Genomic DNA, 13,102 nt, shown 5'->3' with positions numbered 1-13,102 from the left:
CAAGCATTTCTTTCCACTAAATCCGTTTTTAACATACAAAGGAGATTACACAGTCAGATTTGTGCATGGTTTGCTTACTTATTGTTTGTATATGAACAAATTCTTTGTGCCAATATATTACGCTGAGCCTTGGCTACAAATAGCTTCGGATTTCTTTTACAGCAACATGGATTACTTTGGTATATTAGTGCATAGACACCACTTGAGCTTGCACGTAGTCTTTAAGATGCAGTCTTACACTTGGCCACCAGATGTTGCTAAATGCCTTATGAGTGACTTGACCAAGCAGTTGGGTGTCTTGCCAGTGTGCAAATAGTTTAAAAGTGGTCCGAGGGGAAGGGGCGGGAGTTGGGTCACCTCCTGAGTAAGATCGGTTGCCTTCCACCTGCACAAGCATGAAGCATGGTCAAGCTCATTGGCGTAGCATCATGGCAGACGTGGTGTACTTACATCTTGTAGGTCTAGACGAGAAGCTTTGGGAGAGGCGGGGGTGGGGGGGCAGAAAGATGAGAAGCGGTGGAGATGGAAACGCGTGGCAGTGTGGTGAGTGCGTACCTGAGACCGCTCCACCACCAGCCAGCGCTCGGTGCTTGCCTGCGTGTCCTGCCCGTTTAGGGGCTCCCGGAGGCGGACACGGACTTCCACGCGACCGCCGGTAGGCTTGCGGCCATCCATCACCTGATAGGTAAGAGGCCATAGACATTAAAGGCCATTTACATTGAAGTGCTTTTTTCCTACAATTTGACAAATAATTTCCACGTATTCTAAAAAGTTTATCGTGCAATCAAATGGGGTGTTGTAATTCTCAACCTGTTATGAACATTACGTGGGTGCTTTACCTCGACGATCTCCCTGATTTCACTGTGGGACTCCAGCTGCTCCAGCTTTACGTGTGCCGTCCCGATGGGTTTGTCGCTCCGCAGGAAGCCGCTTTGCATCACACACACAGGAAATGTTAGTGGAACGAGTGCTGTGTCAAAACAAAGTCACTATCACACCCGCTGGTGCTCATTTCATTTCGATAGGTTTCAACTAGTGTACCAGTTTTTCTGCCAGTCCCTGTGACAGGAACCTTCTGCAGATGGTATTGTGCAACTTTTATGGAGCTTTGATTTTAATCTGCATGACAAGTGTGTGCATTTGACCCCATTAGTTTGGGTGCTTACTGCTTTTATTTTGGTAGGTTTGTACTTCCTGTTATCTTTTTGAATGAATAGTAGTACTGTCCAGCAAAAACGCCACATGTCCAATTCATTTTTTTTACAAATTGAAACTGATGGCCCCTCCCGATTTATTCTGTAATTTGTAGACTATGTCAACCAATTTACACCAGATACAGTATGTAGACTGCTGCGTTAGCGTCCCGAGCAAACTTGCTCACTGCGGCATAAGACTCACCCTTTGTGCAGCAGCTCCAGCTTGAGACCTTTGGACGTTACCACCCTCCTAAAGCCGCGGTGATTACGGTTGATTGACAGGCTGAAGCTCTGGTTGTACTCTGGTGCAAGACAATGAGGTTGCGTGTGTGAGTAATGCAGGGAGAAATCACATGCAAGGAGTCTCACCTGGACAGTTGGTGTTCTTTATGACGTTCGTTTTGTGTCTCTGCGGTTGCTCCTGGAGGCACAAATTAGGAACAAATGTCAAACAAGTATTAAAAAAAAAAAACAACAACAACGCGAGGAGGAGCAAATGAAAATCTGAGATGGCTGGGATGTTCACCGTGCTGGGGTAGGGGAAGTCGAACTTGACGTAAGCATCCAGGTCGTTCGTTTGGATGCCTGCAGAAAGAAATGTCAGACGCTTTCATCAATAGTTGATATCTTAAGAGTGTGTGTGTGTGTGTGTACATACCACTAGGAGCAGGAAGATTCATGCCTTTCACAATAACCACCACCATCTCTGTGCTGCTGAGATCCGGGAACATCCTGTAAGATATTAAACAGCAAATGTAGTGGCTGTCAAAATGTGCAGTGATCACCATTTGTCAGTGGACGCCACATGTGTACAAGTGTACTTTCAAACGTTATGCATGCTGTCGTCATGATGTCTCTGAACCACCGGTGAAAAACAAGTATTGTCAATGTTTAATGTGTTCTGGAGTATTATTGTTATTTTATGTTCAATGTTCTGGAAAGCGTTTTGTTACAGCTGTGGCTCTTGTGAATGTTTGCTCACCTGACCGTGTGGAAGGTTCTGTCTTCAAAGTGATGTTTGGGGGGAGGCAGACCCTTAGCTTGAGATATCTTCAGGACCTCCATACTCTTTTTACATGAGTCGGCCATCTTCTCGAACCTGACAGACCACCCCCCCCCAAAAAAAAGATAAGTTTACCCAATGGATGCACCACAAGTGTCCTCATCGTCATTCCTTACTTGGTGGTCTCTGTAATGTTTCCCAGGTGGGTGAATTGCTTGGAGTAAGTCAAACATTTCTAACAGGAAACATAAGGGTGATACAGAGTGGTGCCAAAAAGAGCAAAGGAAAGGTCGGTCATAGCTACCTCGTGCTGCTCTTTGAGGATCTTGATCAACTGTGAGTAGAGTTGCTCTGCCTTCTCCGAAAGCCCCACATCGCTGTGGTGCACCAGGACAAAGTCCTCCTCCTCATCACCCGGGGGCGACGGCACCTGTCAGCCATCATTCCCGTTTCGACGTTTATATCACAAGTCCATATGGTCGTTTATAATCGCCGCGTTCTCACCGAACTGACGTCCACCGCTTTTCCGCTGCGCGCCGCCTCCACCATGGCCTCGAGACCCTTGGCGGTGCGCAGGAAGCTCTTGGCCTGCTCCATGTCGTTCTTCTGCTTGGCGTGGAGCGCGGCCTTCATGTACTGTTTGCGGCGGCCCTCAAGGAACTCCAACTGCTGCGCTGCTGGAGGAGCAAGAAGAAGTGCTTTGTTGAACACAACGTCCTAATTTCATTGGAATTGTGTTTGTATTATTACATTTATTTTTAAATGGTAAGAACAAATGCTTGCAATCCCTCAACATTTTGAAAAGTGAAGACAATGTGTAATCTTTGTATTTTAGCAAGAAACCTGAAGTCGATGCTTAGCCCACAAAAAAAAAATTAGTACAAGTAGAAGTAGCAGTAGTAGAGGTACAGGTAGAAGAAGAAGTAAAAGTAGCACTCCGAGAAGCAATTGAACAGGTGCAAACGGAAGAAGCGTGGGTAAACAAAGTAAAAGTAGACAGCAGAAGCAAAAGCAAACAAAAGTAGTAGAGGTTGAAACAGTCGAAGTAGAATAAGAAGTGGTACCGGTAGAATAAGTCAAACTACAAAAATAATAATAGGGAGCGAAGGAGAAGAAACAGACGTAGTAGAAGCAGCTTAACCAACAGAAAAGGACGCTGTGATGACATGTGGCAGGAGTGACCTGCAGGTGAGAGATCTCTGGCGGATGTTCTCTCGGGCGAGGCAGACGGAGATCTTTGACCTCTCGATGCAGACGGAGATCTCTGACCTCTTGATGCAGCTGGGACGCTTAGTGTGCTCTTTTTTGGCTACAAAAGATACTTTCAACTTTAGCCTCTTTCACACAATGCAGCATGAGAGCTGTAATAGAACTGACAAGTGTACGAAATCAATTTTGCAGGATTGCTGTGTGGAAAAATAAAAACAGTAAAAATAAGAACAGCCGATCCGATCCGATCCGATCCTGGGCAGTCGGCCCCCGTCAGGGACTTGCCCCGAGCTTCAGTTCTGTTTCCCCCTTCCCGTCCCGCCCTTCCCTTCCTCCTGTCTCCCCTTCTCGCATTTCCTCTCTCTTCTTTTGTCGTTTCTTTCTCACCATCCCTATCCCACCCCCTGGGGAACCTTTTCGGTCCCACCTCGTCGCGCCACGTGCGGGTCCTGAAAGGGCCCTCGCCTGACTTTTGTTTAAGAAGGGTTGTGGGGCGGCTACTCCCACTTCCCTCCTTTCCGGCGGAGTGAGCATCGGGTGTCTCTCCTTCCGGTGAGGTCCCTCCTCCTTCCCCATCGGCTGGTGGGCACTCAGCCGCAGCAGGGGCTCGAGACCCCCGGCGTTCCCCCTCGCGCCACTTGGAGGCATCCCACCATGTGAAGAATAAGAGCTGCCCACCTCCACTTCCTTCTCTTGTTCCTCATCTGCACTCCCGGCATCATCATCAGTAGTGGAGATCTTGGAGGCGGCCTCCAGCGCAGCAAACAACCCTTGCTCGGCCGTCGTGGCCTTCTGGCCCGGGATGGGAGGAAAGCCTGGTCAAAAACAAAACAAAAATCCATGATCAATTTCTGAAATGTTGTCAAACGACATTTCCAACACACCACTCAAAAATGTCACCTGGTGGAACAGGGAGCTCATCAAAGTTGACTGTTTTTCCCGCTTTGTGAGCTCGGATGGCACTTTGGTATTGCTGGCGGAGGAGTAAGGTTACAGACGGCGTATGTAAATGGATGTTAACAAGCACGGAAGCACACGTTTGTCATTTGCACCTTAGCAATGCGGTCGTGCATGCGAGCCTTCCGCTCGTCCCCACCCACTTTGGCCTGAGCCGACGCCTCGGCGTACTTGGCTCGCCTCTGCTCCAGGGCCTCCAGTGCATCCCTGGGAGCCGGCGGGGCTAACGGGCAGGACGACAACCGTCAGTTCGGACCTTTGGGATTCATACTGTTGTATTCAATAATGAGTTCTCAAGGCACCTGGAGCTGCTGCGGTTGGCTCTGGGACTTGGACGTTTTGCTTGACTGATGCTGCACTTCCACCTGTACCTTGTGACAAAAGAGGGCAGGTAAATAACTGAAGCTTCTTAAATCTAATAGTTTTTAAGATAATAATGATGCGTAAACCAACCTGGAGGTGGTGGCAGGCCGCTCAGGTCAACAGCTTGTCCTTGTTTCAAGGCCTCGATCACGGAATTAAACTTCTGCCTCAAAACGGCAAAGAGGAAGTTTGTTTCGGCTATTATGTGATCATACCAACAAAGTAATTACTTATTTTGAAAAAGTAATTACACATTTTGAAAGCCTTTGAGTATCATTGAAAAGCACATTTTATTGTGTCACCAAATGAGGTCGTACGGACAAAAAAATAATGTTGAAATTGCCTCACCAAAATGTTTTAACTGAGATGTTACTGGATGTGGTTTGTTGCAAATGCATTTTTTTTTACCTTGACATTTTTCAGAACCTCTTGCCTCGATAGAGGTAAGAACATCAACAACAATGGTCAGCAAGCTCACTGGATTCATTCAACTGAACATGTGTCGTATTCGTACGCACCTTGCTGGTCCTGAAGTAGACCATGGCTTGCTGAACCTCTCCTGCCTTCTTGGCTGCCAGGGCAGCCATTTTGTACTCTTGCTGCCTTTGCCGCAAGAGTGTCGCCACTCGCTCGCTCGCTGCGACAGGAATGAAAAGCGGGTTTCACCTTTTGTGTGGTCATCTTGATGCAAGTCAGAACTAGAGTTCAGTTAGCCACATTTTTAGTTCCTAGGACTTGACGTAGAAATGAGGCTCTAGCTCAAAGGTTTGTTGCTTGGTTTACTTGAATTAAAATGACACTGACTGTCAGTATTAGGAGTTGGCGAGGTGTCTGCTTGCTCCGTTGAAGGAACCGTCTGCTCCTGTGAAGGTTTCGCCTGCTCCTGTGAAGGATGCGCCTGCTCCTGTGATGGCTCAACAGGGAGTGTTGGCGGGGAGGTGGATGAGTGCTGTTCCTCCTCTTCGCCATCAGGCGTGATGATCTCAGGAGGTGTGACGAGGGCCGGGGCGGCACGCGTCGTGGCGCTCTTGGTTCCCGTGGCGACCGGCGGAGGAATCTCCGCCTCGCTCACCTGGCGACCTTTCTTTACTGCAGCCAGCATGGACTCCAGCGTCTGTAAGGGCAATAAAAGGGAGACATTACAGTCATAACCTACGAATGGGAATGAATGCTGTAAAACGATTGATTGGTAGTCACACCTTTAATCCGCGTTGGAGCCGCCGGGCTTTGGCACCCTCGCCTGCTGTCTTGGCAGTGTGCAGCGCCGTCATGTACATGGAGAGCCTCTCCTCCAATGTGTGCTGCACGCTGCCAGGCACAGCTGCCACTGGAGGCACGCTCATTTCCTGTGAACATAGGCAGACGAAAGACAGTTCTTAAATTAATAAAAAAATAATAACAATTCATAAAGCCATTAATCATCCTAATGGTGATTTTTTTTTGCGTTAAAAGGGAGTGTTGCAACACAGTGGAATTACGGTTTCAAGCCTGCTTCACATGTTCTCCCCGTTTCCCCAGAAACCTTTTCCCACGTTCCAAAAACATGCGTTCAGTTCACTGAAAACTGCCAATGGTACGCATCTCATAAAAACGATTTTTCAAGGAGGACCTCTATACCTACAGTAAAATGGACAAAGAGTTGAATTAAAGCTTTTCAAAGTCAAGTAAACGGTGTGTACCTGCACTGAAGAGTCAACAGCGGCCACCGCAGATGAAGAAGAAACAACCTCAGGCTCCCCGCCATCCTCGCCCACCACTTCCTCTAGCTCAGCCTGGCAGGAAAAAAAAGCAGACAAAGCAGCCAATGAGAACAAAGCACAATGACCAAGGAAACATCAGAGAGAAAAGGGCCAACCAGGAGGTCTTCGTCATCCTCTACATTGTCGTCATCTTCATCCTCATCCACGTCTCGCATACATTCATCAGCCATTTTGGCGATGTCCTCCATCGGCAGTGGGCCTGTAACCCAAATCATGTGAAATTACAAGATTTATTCAGAGTCCAAATTGCACAACACTAACAGTAATATTGAGACACTGCTTTAATTCATATGTTTGAAGAAAAAAAATCATGCATGATCGAGTAGAGCCTCCACAAAGAAAGAAGGGTAAACACTAACAATCAATACAAATCTTATAGTGGTATTATGTACTCTGTACCGGGAGAGATGTTACAAGGCACACTTTTCAAGAAAAACTGGAATCGATGACGCTAGGTCAGCCTACACAGTTGTCGGCTGGCTTGTTTCAACCTCAAAATGGATTTTTGGGCACTTTCAAAGCAGTTTACATGAGTGCTACAGCTAATTTATACAGACTGGCAGGGGCGAAGAAATTAGGTCGGCTGTATCCGCATCAGCATTGCTGATGAATACGATGCACTTTATTTCAAGAGTTTACATTGAATACTGCTTGTGAACTGCTACATTTTAGTGTAGACGTTTGGGATTATTTGGGAGTGATGTACTGGACGTTAAAAGGTAGATAAATATTGATTGTAAACTGATGGATTGGCGTGTAGATGTTTGGAAGTGTTTAAAGGTAATGAATGCAATGGAAGGTAACGGTGATTGTGTTTCTTGCCTAGTAATAATGGTATTCATTCTTAAATACACAAAATGCCATTGTCTCTTTAATGCCTCGCATAGTTAAATAGGAAATTTGGACATGATTTATGAGAGGTGGATAAGGTTACTTAAGTGCACACTGAAAGCCCAGGTCAGAAACTCATCACCCGCCACTGATGCAGATATAAACACATGTATAAATAATGTGTACACACATATATAAAACACAATGCAGGTTTTGTGTGGAAGGGGCTTTGTTGTTACAACTCACTTCTTCCCTTGTGTTTGGCTTTTCCCCCTGCAACAGTAGCCGCTTTGCCCCCAGTGATGGCTGCTAGCTCAGCCTCTAATTCCGGGTCGTCCAAACTCTCTTCGGCAGCCATCGTCATCATGTCTTCGGGGTCCATGCCTAAGAAGAGGCCCATCTAAGCAGCAAAGACAGAGATGGGCTTGAAAGACTTTTCTAACAGGGTCTCCGTTTCACTCTTGTTGTTACCTGCTTGGCAGCGGCGGCGCCCTTTCCTCTTGGGAGGGGCTCACTCCTCTTCTTGCCGAACATGTTGTTTGTTGATTGAAAGTTGCTCGTCAACGATATACCGCTAAAACAAACTAAAAGACACAACGAGTGATCGTTAGAGTAAACGAGTCTTCCTTCAACCAGCTGCGCCGTTTCTCAATTAAAATCATGTGAGCAGCTGTCAGGTGCCTGACCCCGAACGCATACACACACATATGCTGAGTGGTGACGTTAGCCCGTTAACTAGCAGTTAGCTTATTTACGAGGCTGCGCCGGGATAAACGCATTCGTGAACTGACCAAATAGCGCAGCGGTTTAGCAAGAATAACCAACACTTTCATGACTGTCGTATTATGCGCTTTACCCGGTTGTCCAGCATTTTATCGGCAACTGTACTTTCTTCTTCATATAACTTGTTCTTCGTCGTCGTCTCGAGTGTAATAACCTAGGCGCCTTTGTGGCGCACTGCTGCCCCGTGTGTCCATAACCCTTATTGCATATTTAGCTCACTTCATATCGGTAGGGGGCGCAGATGGGATTATGGAATCTACTCAACTCAACTGCAGATAGATCTAAAACGTCTTTAATATCTCTCAGCAGCTTAGAGGTAACGTGCCTGTGTGTGTGAGTGTGTGGAAAATAAAATAAAATAAGAGGAACAAAAGGTGCTGTACTCATCGGGATCAGGAAAAATGGTCAAGGTGCTCTCTATCTATATATTCAATTAACCTACCATGCATGTTTTTGGAATGTGAGAGGAAACCGCAGTACCCGTAGAGAAAACCCATGCAAGCACGGGGAGAGCATGCAAACTCCACATAGAACGGCCGGAGTCCAGATTCTTAATATTTATTTTAAAAAAGAATTATTTTCAGTCAAAGCTTCTTGACGAGTGTTGCGATTCATTACATCACCAGATCACAACCAGCTATGATTGTCTCTGGGCTGATCTATTGCAAATGTAACGTCATGTGTACAGGAAATAAAAATACACACATTTAGATATCAGCATAAGCATGTTACAATTTTAACATGAGAGTGAAACACTGTCTCGGATACATTTGTGACCCACAATGCTTTGTAAGTACTGTAGTTAGTATCATTCTGATTGCACCATTGAGATATTACTGCAACGTTTGCTGAATCAGGTCACCGCAATGTGTTTTCTTAATATTACACGTGATATATTCTCCCTACATTTTTCATCATAACGTAGTACAGTATACTGATGGCACTAAAAGTTAATGTGACAAATTGTTGCAAAACAAGACACCTCCTCTCCATGATAAATTGAAACCTGAGAATCCATATTTTCCCCTCTTCATACCTGCAAACAAATACATGATGTGGACTTGTCTAAAAATTCAACCTCCTACCCTTTGTCACTTTTAGCACAAAGCTAAGAGGTAAACAATGGCTCCTTAAAAAAAAGGGCTAAAAGAGTCTGCCCCAGCACAATTCTCTGTGCAGGAGTCACGAGGCTCAGAGAGAGGATGCAATGACACACACACACCTCCCACTTCTACTTTTCCTCATTGACATTTGTCCTTGATGGGTCCTTTTGCCTGCGTTCCAGCTGATGCAAGGGGTGGAGCCAGCCATAGCCAAAAGAGAATGATGAGGTGACACACGTGAAGGGCTATGGAGCTGCTGCAAGTTGAAGGGTAGGTGTTCCACGAAAGCTCAACAAGACCCAGGATGAGGACCCTAAAAGCATAGCAACACTCTCCTAGACCACTGAATGTGTCTGTGATGTTGACTTATTTGTAGTGCATCTTACCTGAGGAGATGAGCCATCTTTTTAACTCCTCCACTCCACAGCAGGTAGGGCAGCGTGTGGAAGTACCACACGTAAAACTGGTAATGCAATGAGCGACTGAAGCACATGCCTATGAAGTTGGAAGTAAACAGGATGAGCACGATTTGTGATTGGCTGTTAAGGTCTGACCGAACACTTGGGAACTTCCAAACATATTCCGATCGGGTCCACATTGAGAAAAATACAAGTAAAAGCAGTCAATTAAGAAAAGGAGACAAAGTCCATTTGAAACTGCAGTCTTTTCCTATGTTGGGAATGAAGCACTTTTCATCTCATCCTGATCTGATGTTTTCCGCAAAATTTTAGGGAAGGTGGTGTAAATGTTCGGAGATATGACTTTGGAAAAAGGCCCAGAGTGTGGATAAAAGCCGATTAGTTTCAAACTGCTCAAACTCCTGCACATGAAGGATATGGTTGATGGTGTTCTTCTGAGCTGGGACTTTCCTCTTGCCAGGTTCCTTTAAAAGTTCCAGTGGGCTTTCCCCAGATCTTCAGAAAAAGAAACCCCGATTATTTTCTCAATACATGATAAGTATGTGACATCTGAATTTGAACGCAAGTCGAAATGTGCCAATGTCCATCACTAAATAAACTATGTTAGTGCAGTAAACGTGACATTGTCCATCACTAAACTATGCTAGCGCAGTAAGAGTCATAATAAAAATATCTTTTGTCTACTTTGCCACTTGGTATGTCTCACCTCTTCCAGCGGCGGAGGGCAAAGAGCAGCAGGCCCAGCAGGTGAGCTGCCAGGAGAAGGAAGTGGAAGTAGCGGTTTAAAAAGAGCCACTCGGGCAGGAAGCGCCAGTTGACGGTCCACTTGAATATGAACTGACGCCCCAGGTCGAAAGCCCGACTCACATAGCCGACAGGATTCTCCAAGAGGAAAGGCAGACCCAACAAGAGCTGCAATCGGCGTCGGTTAGAAAACACACTAGGCAATAAGAGATTGTAAGGCAGTGTACATTATTTACCTGTATGGCCGCACATAGACCAAGCTTTGGGATTGTCCTGATTAAACCAAACTCAGACAGCAGGAGGAAAAGTAGTCCCGGGGCAAACAGGAGCACGTTCATTTTCACAGACACTGCTAAACTGTCAGAAAGAGAGGAAGACTGGCCTGTAAATTGAAAATATCCCTACGATCAAAGGTAGGCATTACACAAGGAAATGCATTTAAGCAGCCCTCACTTGCCTGTAAATGCAACAGCCCAGAGACCAATGTCCATCAATGAAAAGGTTCACAGCTGCAAACAGCAGCATCATGGCCACTGGATCATTGAACAAACGCAGGACGAAGATGGAGTGGATCCGATAGGAGGCACAACACATGAAGAAGAACACATAGGGAGGAACCTAGAAAAAAACATGAGGACATTTGGGGGAATATTAAAATAAATTCCTGTCATGATATGGCCTCTCTATATGGTGTGGTGTTGTTTGATATCTATCTCGACAAGCACACACACAAAAAATAAAAATAAAAAATATGCAATGTAATGCTGTTTTTAGAATTCTTAGTGTGACCACTAGGCGGGATTACTCTAACTCTACAAACCCAAACTTACTTTCTTGATACGGCAGTATATTCTGAAGACCAGAAGCAGTGTGATGAGGTAGAACACAGCAAAAATGTATTGGCCAAGGCGGATGTTCACCCCGGAGCTGGTTATGTAGTAAAGAGCTGTGAAGATGTACACAAAACCAGCCGGGTACCTGCAACAACAGGGAAGTACATCCTCAATTCTGCATTGTTTTACACATGGATCACTCACAACTGCCTAGTAGGACTTACACTAAGGGGCCAGTGTCGCCTTTAAGCTCGGTGTAGTCATAGGTGCCATTGAGGACTCCCTCCACTTCGTCCATATAAGCCTTCCAGTCGATTTCAGTGTCTGGAGGAGAACAGGTTCATTGTTTTAAGCAAAATATTGTCCCTCCCTGCCCCTCGCTTCCAAAAATAGCAGATTATTTACACCAATATTGTGACTTTGTTTATCTATCTATCCATCTATCAAGCTACATATACTAACTGGTAAAACAATTTAAATGCTCTTTCACTAGATGGCAGAAGATACAATTAACCCTTGTATCCACCATCTTTTAAGTACAGTGTGTATACTTGTGACAATTTTGTTTGGTGGTGTCCCGGGAGATTTTTCTAATGTAAAACATGCGCCTAGGAAAACGGTCCTGTTGATGAATAAGTAAAATCTACTTAGCGGGGTAATTATAATGACTTACGGAATATGTTTAATGCAGGCGTGCCCAAACATTTTGGATCGAAGATCTACTTTTTGATCAACTAATCTCACGGGATCTACCCTTACCGGCGCGCGCACGCAAACACACACACACAAATTTAAGATTTACCTGCTTTATTTTATTTTTTATTTTTTTTGTGAAAATGAGACTAATTGGTGTGCAGTGTATATTAACACAAAAATACATTACTAACATGTACAAAGACACACAAATGGTTGGTTGTTTTTTTTCTTCTCGACACTCCTCGGATCTACTTGGGACCTGTCTTAGATCTACCGGTAGATCAGGATCTACCTAATGGGCACCCCTGGTTTAATGTATGTACAGTATTACAGTGCCTTAAACTTTTTTTAAACCTAGTACAGATCACTTGTCAAGTCTATCTCAGCCAGCGATGTACAGTGACAGGCAGATCAATTAAATGCTGTTCCACTAGATGGCAGAAGGTACAATGAATTTATATTCACCTGCTCCAATTCACACAACAAAATATTTAATTCGGGTTCAACGAAATTTAGTGATTGGACCGATATTTTACAGCGAGTAACATTTTCAGTAAATTATGGCACAATCATAATTTTTTCAGTCTATGGACACTTTGGGGACATTTTTAGTGGTGCACCTTTTTTAAAAAAATATTTAATGTACTTAAGGGTAGATACAAGTTGGAACGCAGTATTGGACTGTGAAAATAATTTGAGGTAGTTAAAAAAGTATGTACATATTTTAACTCGACAAGCTAGGATTACTATGCCATGCGTCGGCTGTAAATTCCATTTGACAGGTGGTTGCCTACGTGTTCATGCTAAGGCTAGCCTTGTAGCATTCAGATACGTTCGTTCAGAGGACACAGTGCCATAGCATGCTAACTAGCCCAGAGCTACTTACATGCCACTTTTTGAATGACCCACACATTGATCCCGATTTCTAAGAGCCACAAGACGGACACCACTAGGAAAGTGTATTCGGTCTTGAAGAGAACTAAATGTTTTTCCTGCCAAAGGGCTTGAAGCGTCGTTCGTAGAGGAAACGCGGAGCCGGGAGGCTTTTTTCTCACAACTCCACCAGCCATTGCTCAGCTAGCTGCGGAGTTGACACGAGCCGCTCATGCGCGTGCGCGATCTAGTTTAATGTGTGACATCATGACTCAAGCAGCGTCACGTGACGTGGGCCGTTAAAAACGGGCAACATGATTTAATATTATGAC

General features: G+C 45.1%; 2 protein-coding genes across 5 annotated transcripts; both read right to left on the bottom strand.

Annotated features, from left to right (window-relative positions):
* Window positions 1-6: 6 nt before the first annotated feature.
* Window positions 7-8,286, bottom strand: cc2d1b (coiled-coil and C2 domain containing 1B). Of its 4 annotated transcripts, XM_052087867.1 has the most exons (26): window positions 8,176-8,259; window positions 7,791-7,903; window positions 7,566-7,719; window positions 6,584-6,687; window positions 6,408-6,500; window positions 5,928-6,074; window positions 5,533-5,842; window positions 5,247-5,365; window positions 4,819-4,891; window positions 4,668-4,736; window positions 4,461-4,588; window positions 4,309-4,381; window positions 4,087-4,223; window positions 3,382-3,508; window positions 2,704-2,876; window positions 2,504-2,629; window positions 2,376-2,434; window positions 2,179-2,295; window positions 1,855-1,928; window positions 1,723-1,781; window positions 1,566-1,617; window positions 1,399-1,498; window positions 840-930; window positions 556-678; window positions 451-473; window positions 7-385 (listed from the first exon to the last, which is right to left on the bottom strand). In XM_052087867.1, exons 2-25 carry the CDS (start codon window positions 7,851-7,853, stop codon window positions 462-464), a joined length of 2,583 nt encoding a protein of 860 aa, XP_051943827.1. In that variant the 5' UTR covers window positions 7,854-7,903; window positions 8,176-8,259; the 3' UTR covers window positions 7-385; window positions 451-461. The 4 variants fall into 4 exon arrangements, with proteins under 4 accessions (XP_051943827.1, XP_051943826.1, XP_051943828.1 ...); XM_052087866.1 differs by having other exon boundaries at window positions 7-473; window positions 8,176-8,286; XM_052087868.1 differs by having other exon boundaries at window positions 7-473; window positions 2,704-2,873.
* Window positions 8,287-8,644: 358 nt separating this feature from the next.
* Window positions 8,645-13,019, bottom strand: alg3 (ALG3 alpha-1,3- mannosyltransferase). The gene is made up of 9 exons (XM_052087874.1): window positions 12,784-13,019; window positions 11,426-11,525; window positions 11,199-11,346; window positions 10,826-10,986; window positions 10,605-10,725; window positions 10,331-10,536; window positions 10,044-10,119; window positions 9,592-9,737; window positions 8,645-9,518 (listed from the first exon to the last, which is right to left on the bottom strand). Exons 1-9 carry the CDS (start codon window positions 12,965-12,967, stop codon window positions 9,344-9,346), a joined length of 1,317 nt encoding a protein of 438 aa, XP_051943834.1. The 5' UTR covers window positions 12,968-13,019; the 3' UTR covers window positions 8,645-9,343.
* Window positions 13,020-13,102: the final 83 nt, after the last annotated feature.

This window comes from Hippocampus zosterae, chromosome 15 (assembly GCF_025434085.1).
Source record: "Hippocampus zosterae strain Florida chromosome 15, ASM2543408v3, whole genome shotgun sequence".
Classification (NCBI taxonomy): Eukaryota; Metazoa; Chordata; class Actinopteri; order Syngnathiformes; family Syngnathidae; genus Hippocampus; species Hippocampus zosterae.
This window is presented reverse-complemented; position numbering and strand designations above follow the sequence as displayed.